Genomic DNA, 16,307 nt, shown 5'->3' with positions numbered 1-16,307 from the left:
ATGGAATTAACAGGCAGCAGATATAAAATAAACAAAATGAAGTATTTCTTCACACAAGGCACACTCAACCTGTGAAACCCTTTGCCACAGGATTTTGTGAAGGCCAAGACTATAATAGGGTTAAAAAAAGAACTAGCTAAGTTCATGGAGGATAGGTCCATCAATGGCTATTAGCCAGGATGGGCAGGGATGCAAAACCATGCTCTGAAGTGTTCCTAACCCGTTTGCCAGAGACTGGGAATGGGCGATGGAATGGATCACTTGATTATCTGTTCTGTTCATTCCCTCTGAAGCACCTGGCATTGGCCACTGTGAGAAAACAGGCTACTGGGCTAGATGGACCACGGGTCTGACCCAGTATGGCCATTTTTATGTCTGAAGTCCTTTCTTACAGGTTTGGTGTTTGTAAGACATGCTTTTATTTCGTAGGCAGAGTTTTCTAGAGCTTCCCTAAACAATATGAAATCTAGTCAGTTAAAAAAAAAGTATTTGAATGTAGTTTGAGATACTACACTGAGTCCCTGACATATTTTATGGCTTCACCCCGCTGTTCTGTGTCTGCTTTTCAAATGTATTTTTCTCTCCCCTTTTGCTGTGGGCGGACTATGCACAAATAACCTGAAAAACAAACCACACCCCCCCCAGCCTGATATCAGCTCCACCCATTCAAACTGCTCTCCTCTGTAACACCAGCAGCAAGGAGCGGTGACAGTGCCACGAGCCCGGCCGCACTTCAGACGAGCTGGCGGCAGCAGCGTGAGGCTGGGCGGGGACAGAGCAGATGCGCTGTAATGCCGGTCTGGATTGTCTCCGGCACGGCGCAGTGGCCCTTGAACGTCACATGGCACTTTCGCCGGGCGGCTGCTCGTTCTACGGAAGCCCGGCAGGCCGGCCCGGGAATAACACTGTACTCTCCCCCTCCCCCCCCGTCCGACGCACTCGGGACAAAGAGCCACAGCCTGCTACCTGGCAGCGACGCCCCCTCCCCCCAACGTGCCCTGCGCGAGCCGCTCGCTGCGCTGGCCGGCCTTCCATTGGCTGAGCGCCGCTCGCGCCCGCCGTCCCCCCACCAGCCTGCACCACGCGGGCCGGTATTTCTGTCCCGCCCCTGAGCTGAGCGCGGCGTTACAGAACCTGCGCGACTCTTCCAGGCTGGCGGGACTTTAATTCATAGGCGGTCGCGCCTCCGTCACCGCCCTCTCCGCCCGGTATCGGGTCTCTCGGCTTCCACCATCGTCATGGAGCTGGGGCGGGAAGAGCAGCGGGTGCTGGAGGAGCTGATGGAGAAAAGCGCCTGTGAGGCGCTGGCCCCGGCGGAGAGGTACCGCCCGGGGGAGGGATCCGCCACAGCGCGCGCTGTTCGAAGTAGGAACGAGGTTCAGGGCCAGCCGCCTTCTCAGCCTGCCCGGCCCGCTCCGCGCTCTCGCTGCGGGGCCCGAGCCCCCCTTGCCGGCCCCTCGCTTCGGGGGATCCCGGCGCCCTGTGCCCAGTTCCTCTGCCCCGGGGGGCCGGCCCCGCGCCCGGGGCTGTCAGTCCGAGCCCGGGGAGCGGCTCGGAAAGCAGCGGCGATTGTAGCCCGAGGTGTTTCACTGTGGCTGGTGGCCAACAGGCAGTTCTCTGGTAGGAACTAGGGCGTCCTGTGTCCCGGAACCAGCTTCCAGGCTGCGTCTCTGTACTGAGGAGGAGGGTGGCTGCGAGCCACAGGGCAGAGCTCCCCGGTCTGTCTTTGGGGTGGGTGGGAAGGCGTCTCTTTCAAACAAAACAACAACGTCCTTGGAACAAATTGAATTTGGAGTTTCTAGACCAGCGGTTCTGAAACCTCATTGCACTGCGACCCCCTTTCTGAGGACAAAAATTACTACATGACCCAGGAGGGGGGACCAAAGTTGGAGCCAACCACCTGGGGGGGCAGGAGGGGGCAAAGCCTGAACTGCTCTGAGTGGGGGGGGGGGGGGGTCCAAAGCTGAAGCCCAAGGGCTTTAGCTTCAGGTAGAGGGCTTGTAAAGTGAGCCCTGCCGCTGCCTAATGCTGAAGCCCTCAGGCTCTGGCTTCAGGTCCAGGCCCAGCCTGGCGAGTCTAAACCAGCCCTGGTGACCCCATTAAGATGGGTTTGTGACTGTACCCAACCCATAGTTTGAGAACTACTGTTCTAGAGCAGTGCATTGTTGATGTAGGCTCCAGAGCTCCTTTGCTATTTTCAACCAGATTTCCCAGAAAAACTCTACCTTGGGATGACACATGGCAGAGGAATGAAAACTTGTTTTACGTTAGGAAGCTTGCTTCAGTCTTAAATATGGAGTGGCTGTGACCTCCAAACACCACTGTGTATTTGGTTGCATTAATGTAACTGTTTCTTAAGTTTTCAGAAGAGAGCAGTTGACTTAAGTGACACAACACTCAGCAAAGGTTTGAACAACAGATACCGTATCTTAAGAATCAATGTAGTACAGAAAAATGAGGATGATCCTGAGAAACACCTGACAATTACGGCTTCTCAATCACTTGAAGATACAGAACTGTGTATTCTAAGGAATGACTGGTAACTGATATGTAAACATAAATATTTTCTGTGAGGGGATATGGTGTTCTATTATGAACTAAGTTGTCTGCATGCTCTCTTCTGGGTGGGGTTTTTATAGGGCTGTCAAGTGATCAAAAATTAATTGCACGATTATACAATAATAGAATATTATTTATTTAAATATTTTTGGATGTTTTCTACATTTTTCAAATATATTTCAATTACAGCACAGAATACAAAGTGTATAGTGCTAATTTTATATTTATTTTTATTACAATTTTCTGCACTGTAAAACAGCAAAAGAAATAGTATTTTTCAGTTCACCTCATACAATACAATATGATGTGATTTGGAATATCAGAGACTTGGTGGGATAACTCACCTGGCTGGAGTACTGTCATGGATGGATATAAACTGTTCAGGAAGGACAGGCAGGGCAGAAAAGGTGGGGGAGTTGCGTTGTATGTAAGAGAGCAGTATGACTGCTCAAGCTCCGGTATGAAACTGCAGAAAAACGTGAGAGTCTCTGGATTAAGTTTAGAGGTTTGAGCAACAAGGGTGATGTCATGGTGGGAGTCTGATATAGACCACCAGACCAGGGGGATGAGGTAGATGTGGCTTTCTTCCGGTAAAAATGGACGTTTCTAGCTTGCATGCCCTGGTTCTCATGGGAGACTTCAATCACCCTGATATCTGCTGGGAGAGCAATACAGCAGTTCACAGAGAATCCAAGAAGTTTTTGGAAAGTGTAGGGGACAATTTCCTGGTGCAAGTGCTGGAGGAACCAACTAGGGGCAGAGCTCTTCTTGACCTGCTGCTCACAAACTGGGAAGAATTAGCAGGGGAAGCAAAAGTGGAGGGGAACCTGGGAGGCAGTGACCATGAGATGGTCGAGTTCAGGATCTGACACACGGAAGAAAGGAGAACAGCAGAATACGACCCTGGACTTCAGCAAAGCAGACTTTGACAACCTCAGGGATCTGATTGGCAGGATCCCCTGGGAGAATAACATGAGGGGGAAAGGAGTCCAGGCGAGCTGGCTGTATTTTAAAGAATCCTTATTGAGGTTACAGGAACAAATCATCCTGATATGTAGAAAGAACAGTAAATATGGCAGGTGACAGCTTGACTTAACAGTGAAATTCTTGCTGATCTTAAACACAAAAAAGAAGCTTACAAGAAGTGGAAGATTGAACAAATGACCAGGGAAGAGTATAAAAATATTGCTCAGGCATGCAGGAGTGAAATCAGGAAGGCCAAATCACATCTGGAGTTGCAGCTAGCAAGAGATGTTAAAAGTAACAAGAAGGGTTTTTTCAAGTATGTTAGCAACAAGAAGAAAGTCAAGGAACGTGTGGGCCCCTTACTGAATGAGGGAGGCAACCTAGTGACAGAGGATGTGGAAAAAGCTAATGTACTCAATGCTTTTTTTGCCTCTGTCTTCACGAACAAGGTCAGCTCCCAGACTACTGCATGGGGCAGCACAGCATGGGGAGGAGGTGACCAGCCCTCTGTGGAGAAAGAAGTGGTTTGGGACTATTTAGAAAAGCTGGACGAGCACAAGTCCATGGGGCCGGATGCGCTGCATCCGAGAGTGCCAGAGGAGTTGGCGGATGTGATTGCAGAGCCATTAGCCATTATCTTTGAAAACCCATGGCGATCGGGGGAGGTCCCAGACGACTGGAAAAAGGCTAATGTAGTGCCCATCTTTAAAAAGGGAAAGAGGAGGATCCAGGGAACTACAGGCCAGTCAGCCTCACCTCAGTCCCTGGAAGAATCATGGAGCAGGTCCTCAAGGAATCAATTCTGACGCACTTAGAGGAGAGGGAAGAGTCAGCATGGATTCACCAAGGGCAAGTCATGCCTGACGCATCTAATTGCTTTCTATGATGAGATAACTGGCTCTGAGGATGAGGGGAAAGTAGTGAACGTGTTCTTCCCTGTCTTTAGCAAAGCTTTTGACACTGTCTCCCACAGTGTTCTTGTCAGCAAGTTAAAGAAGTATGGGCTGGATGAATGGACGATAAGGTGGATAGAAAGCTGGCTAGATTATCGGGCTCAACGGGTAGTGATCAATGGCTCCATGTCTAGTTGGCAGCTGGTATCAAGCGGAGTGCCCCAAGGTTCGGTCCTGGAGCTGGTTTTGTTCAATATCTTCATTAATGAGCTGGAGGATGGTGTGGACTGTACCCTCAGCAAGTTTGCAGATGACACTAAACTGGGAGGAGAGGTAGGTATGCTGGAGGGTAGGGATAGGATACAGAGTGACTCAGACAAATTAGAGGATTGGGCCAAAAGAAATCTGATGAGGTTCAACAAGGACAAGTGCAGAGTCTTGCACTTAGGACGGAAGAATCCCATGCACCGCTACAGGCTAGGGACCGAATGGCTAGGCAGCTGTCCTGCAGAAAAGGACCTAGTGGACGAGAAACTGGATATTGGTCAACAGTGTGCCCTTGTTGCCAAGAAGGCTAATGGCATTATGGGGTGTATAAGTAGGGGCATTGTCAGCAGATCGAGGGATATGATTGTTCCCCTCTATTCAACATCGGTGAGGCCTCATCTGGAGTACTGTGTCCGGTTTTGGGCCCCACACTACAAGAAGGATGTGGATAAATTGGAAAGAGTCCAGCGAAGGGCAACAAAAATGATTAGGGGTCTGGAACACATGACTTATGAGGAGAGGCTGAGGGAACTGGGATTGTATAGTCTGCGGAAGAGAAGAATGAGGGAGGATTTGATAGCTGCTTTCAACTACCTGAAAGGGGGTTCCAAAGAGGATGGATCTAGACTGTTCTCAGTGGTAGCTGATGACAGAACAAGGAGTAATGGTCTCAAGTTGCAGTGGGGGAGGTTTAGGGTGGATATTAGAAAAAACTTTTTCACTAGGAGGGTGGTGAAGCACTGGAATGCGTACCTAGGGAGGTGGTGGAATCCCCTTCTTTAGAAGTTTTTAAGGTCAGGCTTGACAAAGCCCTGGCTGGGGATTGGTCCTGCTTTGAGCAGGGGATTGGACTAGATGACCTCCTGAGGTCCCTTCCAACCCTGATATTCTATGAATACTGTAGTGCAATCTCTTTATCATGAAAGATGAACTTAGAAATGTAAAATTATGTACAAAAAATAACTGCATTCAAAAAAAAAATGTAAAACTTCAGTGCCTTCGCAGTCCTACTTCTTGTTCAGCCAATTGCTCAGACAAACAAGTTTGTTTACATTTGTAGGAGATAATGCTGCCCGCTTCTTGCTTACAGTGTCATCTGAAAGTGAGAATGGGCCTTCGCGTGCCACTTTTGTAGCCGGCATTTCAAGGTATTTACATGCCAGATATGCTAAATGTGCATATACCCCTTCATGCTTCGGCCACCAATCCAGAGGACTTGCTTCCATGCTGATGACACTCGTTAAAAATATAATGCGTTAATTCCTTGGGGGAGAATTGTATGTCTCCTGCTCTGTTTTACCTGTCTTTTGCCAATATTTCATGTTATAGGAGTCTCGGACCTAGCACATGTTGGTCATTTTAAGAACGCTTTCACTGCAGATTTGACAAAACACAAAGCGGGTACCAGTGTGAGATTTCTAAAAATAGGTAGAGTATTCAACCCAAGGATTAAGACTCTGAAGTGCCTTCCAAAATTTGAGGGATGAGGTGTGGCGCATACTTACAGAAATCTTAAAAGAGCCACGCTCCGAAGCGGAAACTACGGAACCTGAACCACCGAAGAAGAAAATCAACCTGCTGGTGACATCTGACTCCGATGATGAAAATAAACATGCGTTGGTCCGTACTGCTTTGGATCGTTATCGAACAGAACCTGTGAATCTTTAGCGCATCTGGCACGAAAATATCTTGCGATGCCAGCTACAGCAGTGCCATGCGAACACATGTTCTCGCTTTCAGATGACATTGTAAGCAAGAAGCAGGCAGTATTATCTCCTGCAAATGTCAACAAACTTGTTTGTCTGAGCAATTGGCTGAACAAGAAGTAGGACTGTGTGGACTTGTAGGCGCTAAAGTTTTACATTGTTTTATTTTTGAATGCAGTTATTTTTTGTACATAATTCTAAATTTGTAAGTTCATCTTTCATGATAAAGAGATTGCACTACAGTGCAGTATAAGGTGAACTACAAAATACTATTTTACCATTTTTATATTTTTATTACAAATATTTTCACCGTAAAGTGAGCACTGTACACTTTGAATTCAGTATTGTGATTGAAATGAATATACTTGAAAATGTACAAAAACTTCCAAAAATATTTAATCAATTTCAATTGGTATTCTATTTAATAGCGCAATTAAAATGGCGATTAACAGCAATTTTTTGTTAATCACGTGACTTAACAGCGATTAATCGACAGCCCTAGTTTTTCACTATCTTAAAGATGAAAACAAAATTCAAATATATTATCTTAATACAATTAATATAATATCAACTCAATATATGACTTAATATGGTATCAACATGTTAGTGTCTTTTATTAATCTTGAGAGCAGCTGGTATCAAATGTCAATTATATTGTCTTCTAGTCTTCACATCATTTTGTCATGGCTTAATACTCTAACAAACATGCAAAATGGTGAAACTGTAAATGTGCTGTTTTATGTGCTAATTGCAGCAGTTTGTGCTAATTGAACTGATGACATGGCCTCCAGGAACACTGATTCTGTAAAGTATGTAGGTTGCACGTTTCTCAAGATACACAGTCTCAGTAAGAATAACCGTGTCATAAAGTGAGTTTCATTTCAGATCACTAAATTTGAGAGTAGCTGTTTAGTGGAAAATACAGCGGAACTAGTTTAATGCAGAATCCCTATCCCCTGGATTTCATGGGCTCAGTTTTTGGGAGCTCTACTCCAGATGCTAAAGTTGGCAAACTTCAGTTATATGAAGATAGGGCAATGCCAAAAAGCAATCACTTAAAATAAGTTAAAGACAGGCTTTCAAGAAGAGGATAACTTGTGGTAGAGAATTAAAATCTTGGTTGGGATGGGACACTTTCAGAGTGTGATTGCTTTTATAAGGGGCACTGGCAAGTAATTGTTCTCAGTTGTTGTATTACATTGGATAATCTGGTAGAATGTCTTCCTGATTCTGTTCTATTCTGAAGTCACTACTGCAGTTCTTCTTAAAAAATTATCTTAGATTCTGCTTACAAATGAGGCTATATAGAACTGATAAAAATCTTGCAGAATTCTATTTGACGTTACTGTAAATGAGTAGAAAGTCAGTTCTGTACGAAGTCCATGATCATGTACAAGATCTGAGTGCAAAACATACTGGATTAGTTTGTGAGACTGCTCTTGGTGGGGTTTGAATTATTTGAGTACATGTGTGTTGTCTGTAACAGAAATTTGTGCAATTTTTTTTTTTTTTGAAATACGCTTTCTCTCAAATATTAAGATACTGTTTCTGTAACAGTCAGTGAAAATCATGCTTGTTTTACTAGTGTAAATTGCTTTTTATTTAATTTGTTTTCAGTGGTTTTTCCAGGCTGACTTTTTGAAAAATTGGATGGTTTACTCTGATTTTGGAATATGAACTTCATTTCTAATATATCCTTATGTCTTGCAAATGGTTATTGCAATTTGTAATTACTTTATAGGTATTCTGTTCCAGTAGTTCCAGGAGACATCATTCACTTAGAAGGAGATTGTCATTCTGGTACCTGGATAATAAATAGAGACTCTGGATATCTAATTCTGTACCCAGATTTGCTGCTTTCTGGCACTACAGTATCAAATAGTATTCGATGTATGAGAAAAGCAGTACTGAGTGAAAAGTTCAGGGTGAGTACGGAAACCATGGAATATAAAACATCCTAAAACTGGTGACAAATCACTTAAAAAAAAGTCCATGCTTTGGAGCAGGGACATGAAAATTGGCAGATAGTGGCATTTGTCTGGGTTGTGCCTTTTGCCATCCATGTGAAAATCTACTGAAATTTGGCCAAGTTATAAGCCTTTGGAAAAAATCTTAGTTTGCACGTTATCGGAGACTTTGTGGAGCTTTGCAGCCAAGTTCACTGGAAAATTCCTTGTGTACTGAGTATAGGGCTGAGCAGGACTTTACCTGTAATTGCAGCTTTGGGCTGCTGCAAACCAGGGTTGGATCCAGGCACGGGAACTAAAAGCAGGGAGAATCTTCCTGTTCTCTCCCTATTGCCTCCTAGGCAGCATGGGTGAGGAAGCAGCCTGATTTGAATGCAGAGAGGTGGGGAGAATTCATGGTCCCATTCCAGTGGACTGAGGAGAGGCTGGTCCCTACTGCTGGCAGCAGCATTCGATGCATGCTGGAATGAGCATGGTGCTGGAATGAGCCTGCTGCTTCCTGCGTGGGGGAGCGGTGTGCTTGTTGTGATTTTTTTTTTAAATTTATTTTCCCCTTGTAGAGTTGTGAGTCCAGTTCGCGGCAGATGCTGATTGGTACAATCCTTCATGAAATTTTCCAGCAAGGAGTAACAAATAACTTTGCACAAGAAAAACTACAAGAACTTGCCTTCAGAATTGTCCATGGACCAAAGTATCTAAAAGAAATGTAAGTGACATTGTAGATATCTGTGTCTAGATTTGAAGGATGGAAGAAGATGATAATTTTGTCTTCCAGGTGTAGTGTCTGTGGTGCAGTAACTCTTTTAAAGTGCAGGATATTCAGAAGCAGGATTATTAATTCAAGAATATTCCACCAAAATAATCTTTGTGTTTGTAGAAAGTATTCATGGTTTTTATAAAGACACTTCCTTGTCTGAGAGTAAAATATTTCATTTAAATTGAATTCAGCAACTGAATAAGATGTACAAAACCATAGCCACTCACGAGAGAGGTGAGGAAAATTATTCTTTTGGCAGGGTGGGCAAGTGGATTTTTTTGGCCTGGGCTATTAGATTGTCACAAGTTTTGCAAATCTGTGCTAAACATGACACAAATAATTAAAAAAAATACTGTGCTGATCCCTAGAAAATTCTCACCTGACAAAGCAGTGAGGTCTCTAATTTTTTTTAGAGTACTAATCTAATTATTTTATACCACTAATCTTAGATTCTAACTAGAAACACTAACAGTTACAGAAATCTGTCTCTTCAATTCCCAAACTCCCATTTTGTGTTTGTGGCCAAAAGCGACAAAAAACTCTACATTTTGATCTGAAGGCCATCAGATTTGTGATGATGCTAATCTCAAGACTTTGATTAACTTTGCTACAAAGTCCGTCAATTATGAATAAGGCTCTGTGTTTGTTACAGAGGTCATGGAAGTCATGGATTCTGTGACTTCTGCAGCAGCCCTGTGTGTCAGGCCCAGGAGTTGCCTGAGCAGCTTGGGCAGTCCCCTGGGTCAGTCGCACTGGCTGCTGCTTGAGCAGTCTCTGCGCGCTGCCCTGTGGTTCCGAGCCAATGGGAGCTGCAGAACTGGGGTTTGGGGTGGAGTGGAGGCAGCACGTGGAGCTCTAGAGAGCTGGGGCCGCTGCTTCCTTGGAGCTGGGTAAAGAGCCTGCCCCAGCCCCACCAACCCCCCCAGCACCTGCAGCACCCCCCGACCACCTGTGCCCCCAGCACCTGTGGCCCCTCTCCCCCAGTTTTAGTCGGGGTATTTTTAGTAAAAGTCATGGACAGGTGTCAAAGTCAGATTCAGGACTCACATAATTTGTCAGACCACTCTGTTTATTAGCAAAGCGCTTTGCCAATGCACCCAGATATAAATGAGCCCCCTGCAAAAGCTCAATCTAACTTATTTATGCAGAAGCCAAAGCCAATTTAACATAGGAGACAAAAGGAAGCAGAAACTGACAAATATACATACATATCTTATTTGCATACTAACATTTACCAATCTCCTAGCTCAGTAGGAGCTCTAAGTTAATTAGTTTGAGGACCCATTGTCTCACACTCCTTAATGTTTCTCTTCCTAACAACTATATTTCAACAAACTCTTCAAGCAGCATTTCTTTAATGAATTATAATTTCAATATAAATCATTCTACTTTCACACAGGTTACAGGCCTGTGAATTTTTATTTACTGCCCATGACCTATCCATGACTTTTCTTAAAAATACCTGTGACTAAAACATAGCCCTAATTATGAACTTGAGTTGTGCAGAAAGTACTTTGTAAATCACAGGCTGCAGGAAAAATTTTAATGGTCACTTGTCCATGGACAGTTAGAAGTTCAAATGTATTGAACTGATAAGAAATATATTTGTCCCAATTCTCAGATTGGGGCCTTATTCTCCCATGCGAGTTAACCATAGCAGCAATATTTCATTTTATCTGAAGGTATTTTTTGTTTTCTACTTGCTCTGTTGGCAGCTATTGTGGCAGGTTTCTTGATTGTTAATCTTTTTTGTATTTTCCTTCAGTTCTTTTAGTGTCTAAATTTGTCATCTCTTTAAAATAAACTAAAATGCCACTCCTATCGCTCTGAGCTTGAATTAAAATTGAGACCATGTAATTCAATTTAAGTAATTCTAATGCATAAATAAACTTAAGGATAATGGCTGTCAGGTTTGAAATCTAGACCTGATAATACAGAATACAACTAATCTAGTCCTAAACTCCTAAATGAGTCTAAATGTGCTGCCTAACATTATAGGGGAGTATCCTGTGCCTGTGTTCACATAAATGTTCATAGTCCCCTTTGAAGCCTTTTCTTTTGTTTTTAACTGAGGCTAATATTTAGTAAACTACTTCAGAGTGCACAAATATTTGTGTGTAAATCTTTCAGCAGAGACTTAAGTAATTTTTCTTTTTATAGCGGTTTATAACTAATTGTCTCAGATGCTCCATTATTGCACACTCTTAACTTCATATAGTGAGCAATCCCACAATGCAGAAAGTTTAAACACTTGTGTAAGTCTTTGAAGGATGGAGGCCCCAGTAAACTAGATTGCATATTCAGTTTAGAGTCTATTCTCCTTCACCCTATATTATTCCTTATTTTCTATGTAGTACTTAACGTGTATGGGTTCACTTGTACAGGTACTACTTAAATCTGAAACAAGAAGAAATCATGCAAGAGATAGAAGAATATCTTCCATCAATTTCTAAATGGGCAGAAGACTTCATGCACAAACCTAGTCAAGCTAACCACAACAAAATGCAGATAAAACTGTAAGAAACCATTACTTGCACATTAAAAACCTGTTTTATTGTTACCTAGCAAAGATGTCACTAGTGAAATTACTTTACTTTGTCTCATTAATTTGTTCATCTGAATTTTAAAGCAAAAACCTTTTATTCCTTTCTGCATTTATTGATGTGGAGCTGACTCATGGCCTTGCTGCCTAGAAAGTTGGCCTTGTTAAGCAAAGAATGACTTGGTCTACAGTGAGCTACTTGTTTAGCTGCAGCTGCATTGATTGGGAAACAATATTACAGGTGTCCGTGGTGATGGAGAATGGATCTTGTAGAAATAACACCTTTTGTTCTTAAAAAGATTCTAGTCACAGTAGTCAGTGTTAATCAATTCACAGAGTAGAAATTTTGGCACTGGAAGAACTAGCTTATTTAATCAATTGACTAAGCTATAAAAATATATATAGTTAAGATTAAAAATCTGGCTTTCATCATACTTGCTCATTGCAAAGTTTTCTTCCTGTCCATGCTTCTCTGCCATTTAGCTGCCTGCTCCCATGGATGTAAAGGCCAGTCACCTGGTCCTCTATTTCCTTCATAGTTAAATTGGCACGGTTGAGGAATAAAAGTGCTTTTTAAACAGTATTAACTTCAAGGTAACTTTTAAAAAGGTTAAATATTTTGAAGATCAAATAAGGCATGTTCTTCAGAAGGAATTCATGACACTTTAAATTAAGTTTTTGCACATCTGTAACAAACATTTAAATATAATTTTTAAAAATATAACTTCTTCAGACTGAGAAATTACCATATCAGTGTACAGTTTAAGGTAGCCTTTTGAGTTGAGGCCTGATCCATATATAGAAAGTTTGCTTGAGCGGGCCGTAACATTCTAACTATCTTAAATTAATGGCTAATATTACACACACAGATCTTTTTGCCACTGCAGTGCAGGCACACTAATAAGTTCCCTGTGAAGATTTAAATCTTTGGAATTCTCATGGGTACCTGTTTAGAGAAATGCAGCAGCTTATATCTGTTTCTAAAGTAGTCTTGTAACTCTTCAGGTGATAAAGTTATTTGTTTTTTTTTAAATTTGTTTTGCTTTCCTCGTAGACCAAGTGATGGAAAAATAGAAGATTTATCTTGTAATATTGAAGTTGCAGAGTTCCTGGATATTGAAGAGAATATCTGGTCTCCCAGGTTTGGATTAAAGGGCAAGATTGATGTTACAGTTGGTGTGAAAATACATCGCAAGTCTGGAACGCAATATAAAATAATGCCACTGGAGCTTAAAACTGGCAAGGAATCTAACTCCATAGAACACAGAAGTCAGGTAGAAATGTTTAAATGTTCAGCATACACAATTGTCATATACTTGTTTGCACTTCATCTAATAAATGATGGCTGAACCAGTTTATATGTAATATAATTAGGTATTATGGATGGCTTATCATGATCTCAAACCTGTATTTATGAATGAGGAATTGAGGAATGTGGAAGTGTTTACAAACTACCACCTTCAAGCAAAGGTTCGGATTTCCATAAGGGAGCGAGGAGGTAATCTCAATGAGTAGCCCCAAGGGAAGAAACCAGGATCGTTGTGTGGAGATTGTATCTTTGATCTGCAAAACCTCCCGCAAAGGCTCTAGGGAAGAGAGAATATTAGCTTGAAATTGTGTTATCTTTCAAGAGATTTCTGCAGGGCTGGATGGGTAACTATTCATTCCTCCGTAGCTAATACCTCAGAGAGGCCTCTTCAGGGTCCAGAGATGGGGAGGTATAATATTGTAGAGGTGGCAGAGTTATGGGTATTTACTTCCTGCATCGCCAACTAAATAAGCAATTCTCAAATTTAAACTTTTTTAGAGATTTTTCTTATGGAAGAAATCTTTAATGGAAAAACATCAATTAGATGACAAGCATTTATTCTTTGTAATCTTGTTGGCAATGATAAGGCTGCTTATCTGTACAACCTTAACATATTCATATGACTTATGCAATTTAGGTAAATATCAAAATACACTTCAATACATTTTTTTAAATGTCTTCAGGTTGTTCTGTACACCTTGTTGAACCAAGAACGAAGAGCGGATCCTGAAGCTGGATTTCTTCTTTACCTTAAAACTGGCACTATGTATCCTGTGTCTGGCAATCGAATGGATAGGAGAGGTGGTTTTTCCCAGAAACAGTGCTTAACTATTGTAAATTCTAAGAGTTTTTTTCCACATTAACGGTTACTACATTGTTCTCTCTTGAAAATATTTATACTGGTTGATGTACCACTTCCAGGAACTAGTAAACAGTGTTGAGATAAGTTCTTTGTTTTGACAAGAATGCTTAATCTTCCTGGAATAATTTTGGATATAAAAAAATGTACACTACACCAAAAATATCTTTATGATGAATACTGTTTGTGCTGTGTACGTGCCCATTGCTTGGAGCCCCAAATCAATTAATAAATATTCACTTTTTTCCTGTTTCTAACTCTGAAAGACTAGTTCACATTTCTTTTCTTTTTTTCCTTTACAGAATTACTAAAGCTAAGAAATCAACTGGCCTCTTACTTATTCCACAGTATGTGTAAATCTGCCCTAGGAAATAAGCAAACACAACTTGCCTCTTTGCCTCCTGTAATTGATGATAGTCGGGCCTGTAAATATTGCTCACAAATGCACAACTGCTTTCTTTATAGCAGGTAAAAGAAACTTTCAGACTTTGGATAGTAAACACTTAATTTGTTTAAAAAAAAAAAAAAAAAAGTTTTGGATTTTCTGTGGTGATTTCACAGTGTTGATTAACACTTGCCCTTGGTATGCAATGACTTTCTCCAAAGATAAGCATTGTTCCATTGATGCCTCCCCAGCCTTGACAATTTAAGAACCTGCTCCTACAGAGGCTTACCCAACTATTTATCTTTACACTCTGTGAGTAGTCCCACTGAAGTCTCATACCCAAACCTTTGCAGGGTTGGGGTCTAAATTTGTGATTCTCTTAAGGCTTGCCTACACAGGGAATTGACTATCATAGCTATAAGAGGAATAATTACACCAGAATGGCATCCACACAGAGAGTTATGCTGCCATAACTATACTGATATAATTATTCTGCTAGAGCTATGCTCGAAAAATTTACCACATAGACAGACCCTTAGTTACTGTTTAGTGCATCCAACTTCTGAAATTTTTCTGCACTTAGTTTTAAAAGTTGAATTTTTAATAACAAACTTTGATTTTTCTTTTGCCTGTCCAACGATATTGAACTTTATATTTTTGTTTTATCATGATAAAAGAATACAATTAAAGGCAGTCTCAAAGATATTAAATGGGTTTTCAATAAATTAACTTTTATTAATTATAATACAGTAATTCATTTGTATATCATATTTAAAAAATTCAGATTATTTACATCATTTATAAGTGTTGGGTGTAAGAGAGTAGGAGGAGTAAAAGGAGATTACCCCTAAACATAGTGGCCAAAATTGTATGCCTAAAATTATATGGTGGGGAGATCTGGGCCCACTTGCCTCCATACTGTTTTCTAAATTTAAATCACCTGTGCCCCTGTGATATTTTCCTTTTTAAAGTCCAGTCTTGTAGTGTCCTCCAAAAAAGACCATCTTAAAGCTGCCTGAAGTTTTTAGTTAGGTTAAAAATTGTTTCCTTTCAGAAGTGTTGTTTTCATACATGACACTATACCAAAAAGTCTACAGGTATTGCACTTGAAACAGTTGTTGGGGTGAGTCCATTATGTATGCTATGTAAGTATATATGTACATTAAATAAGATAAGGGGATTTAGCATTCATAAGACAAAATGATGCTATATTGATAAATATAGTCTTCAGAATCTTTACACAGCCATGGCTCATTTTGTAAATAGAGATAGCATTCTTTATGTAGAGGACAGAGAATATTATGCTTGAATTATTTGGAAAAAAACCAAAAAAACAGTGAACTTTTCATCTGTGGACACTCCAAATTATTACCGGGGACATCCAGTCACTAATATGAAAGTACTAATGTAAATAAGGGGTGTAGGAACAGGTTCTGTATTTGGAATTTCATGCTCACATGTAAAGATTTGGAATAGGATGCTTTTCCCCTAGGTTTGATTTGTTCAAATAGATATTTTCATTTAGCTTTTGTATTTTACCTTATGGAATTTAGTAAGCATATGTAGTCTTAAAAGAAGATGACTTTTCCTTTTTTTAACTTGATGCTTGTGTCTATTTTTAGAGCTGTAGAGCAACAGATGGACAATGTCCTTATTCCTCTTGCTGTGGTACCCATTATTGAAAAAGAGACCCAGCATCTGAAACTGTCTCACTTACAGTATTTCAGCCTGTGGTATCTGATGTTAACCTTGGAGTCACAGTGTGGAGAGGGCAAAAAGGGACGTAAAAATATATGGCTGATGCCTGCTTCAGAAAGGTAAGATGGAAGTGAGGGCATTGTCTGTGGACAGCTCTTACCTGCTTGGTTTCTTGTAACTCATTGTGTCTCCTGCAAGAGACAAGATCTTTCTTTCAATCCTTGGGTAAATATTCTGATTAAACAGTTACTTGAGATAGCAGGAAGTGCTAGTTCGTGTGTGTGGGGGTGTCTATCAAAAGCATTGGGCTAGTACATCTGGTGGTATGGTATCACCAACCGGTTAGGTACCTTCTTGGGGGAAGGAGGGGAACCATAAAAGGACCCAGGAAGATGATGA

At 41.4% G+C, this 16,307-nt stretch overlaps 1 protein-coding gene across 2 annotated transcripts in view; it reads left to right on the top strand.

Moving 5' to 3' along the window:
- The first annotated feature begins 1,089 nt into the window (after window positions 1–1,089).
- The window catches only part of DNA2 (DNA replication helicase/nuclease 2), a 34,736-nt gene continuing 19,518 nt past the window's right edge, over window positions 1,090–16,307 (top strand). For both annotated transcript variants that reach the window (XM_073353478.2, XM_073353477.2), the window contains exons 1-9: window positions 1,090–1,321; window positions 2,360–2,539; window positions 8,133–8,316; window positions 8,919–9,064; window positions 11,500–11,631; window positions 12,712–12,931; window positions 13,650–13,767; window positions 14,128–14,293; window positions 15,833–16,027. In XM_073353478.2, coding sequence (XP_073209579.1) covers window positions 1,239–1,321; window positions 2,360–2,539; window positions 8,133–8,316; window positions 8,919–9,064; window positions 11,500–11,631; window positions 12,712–12,931; window positions 13,650–13,767; window positions 14,128–14,293; window positions 15,833–16,027 — 1,424 coding nt within the window. In that variant the 5' untranslated portion in view covers window positions 1,090–1,238. The remainder of the gene's footprint in view (window positions 1,322–2,359; window positions 2,540–8,132; window positions 8,317–8,918; window positions 9,065–11,499; window positions 11,632–12,711; window positions 12,932–13,649; window positions 13,768–14,127; window positions 14,294–15,832; window positions 16,028–16,307) is intronic.

This window comes from Lepidochelys kempii, chromosome 7 (genome assembly GCF_965140285.1).
Source record: "Lepidochelys kempii isolate rLepKem1 chromosome 7, rLepKem1.hap1, whole genome shotgun sequence".
Taxonomy (NCBI): domain Eukaryota; kingdom Metazoa; phylum Chordata; order Testudines; family Cheloniidae; genus Lepidochelys; species Lepidochelys kempii.
This window is presented reverse-complemented; position numbering and strand designations above follow the sequence as displayed.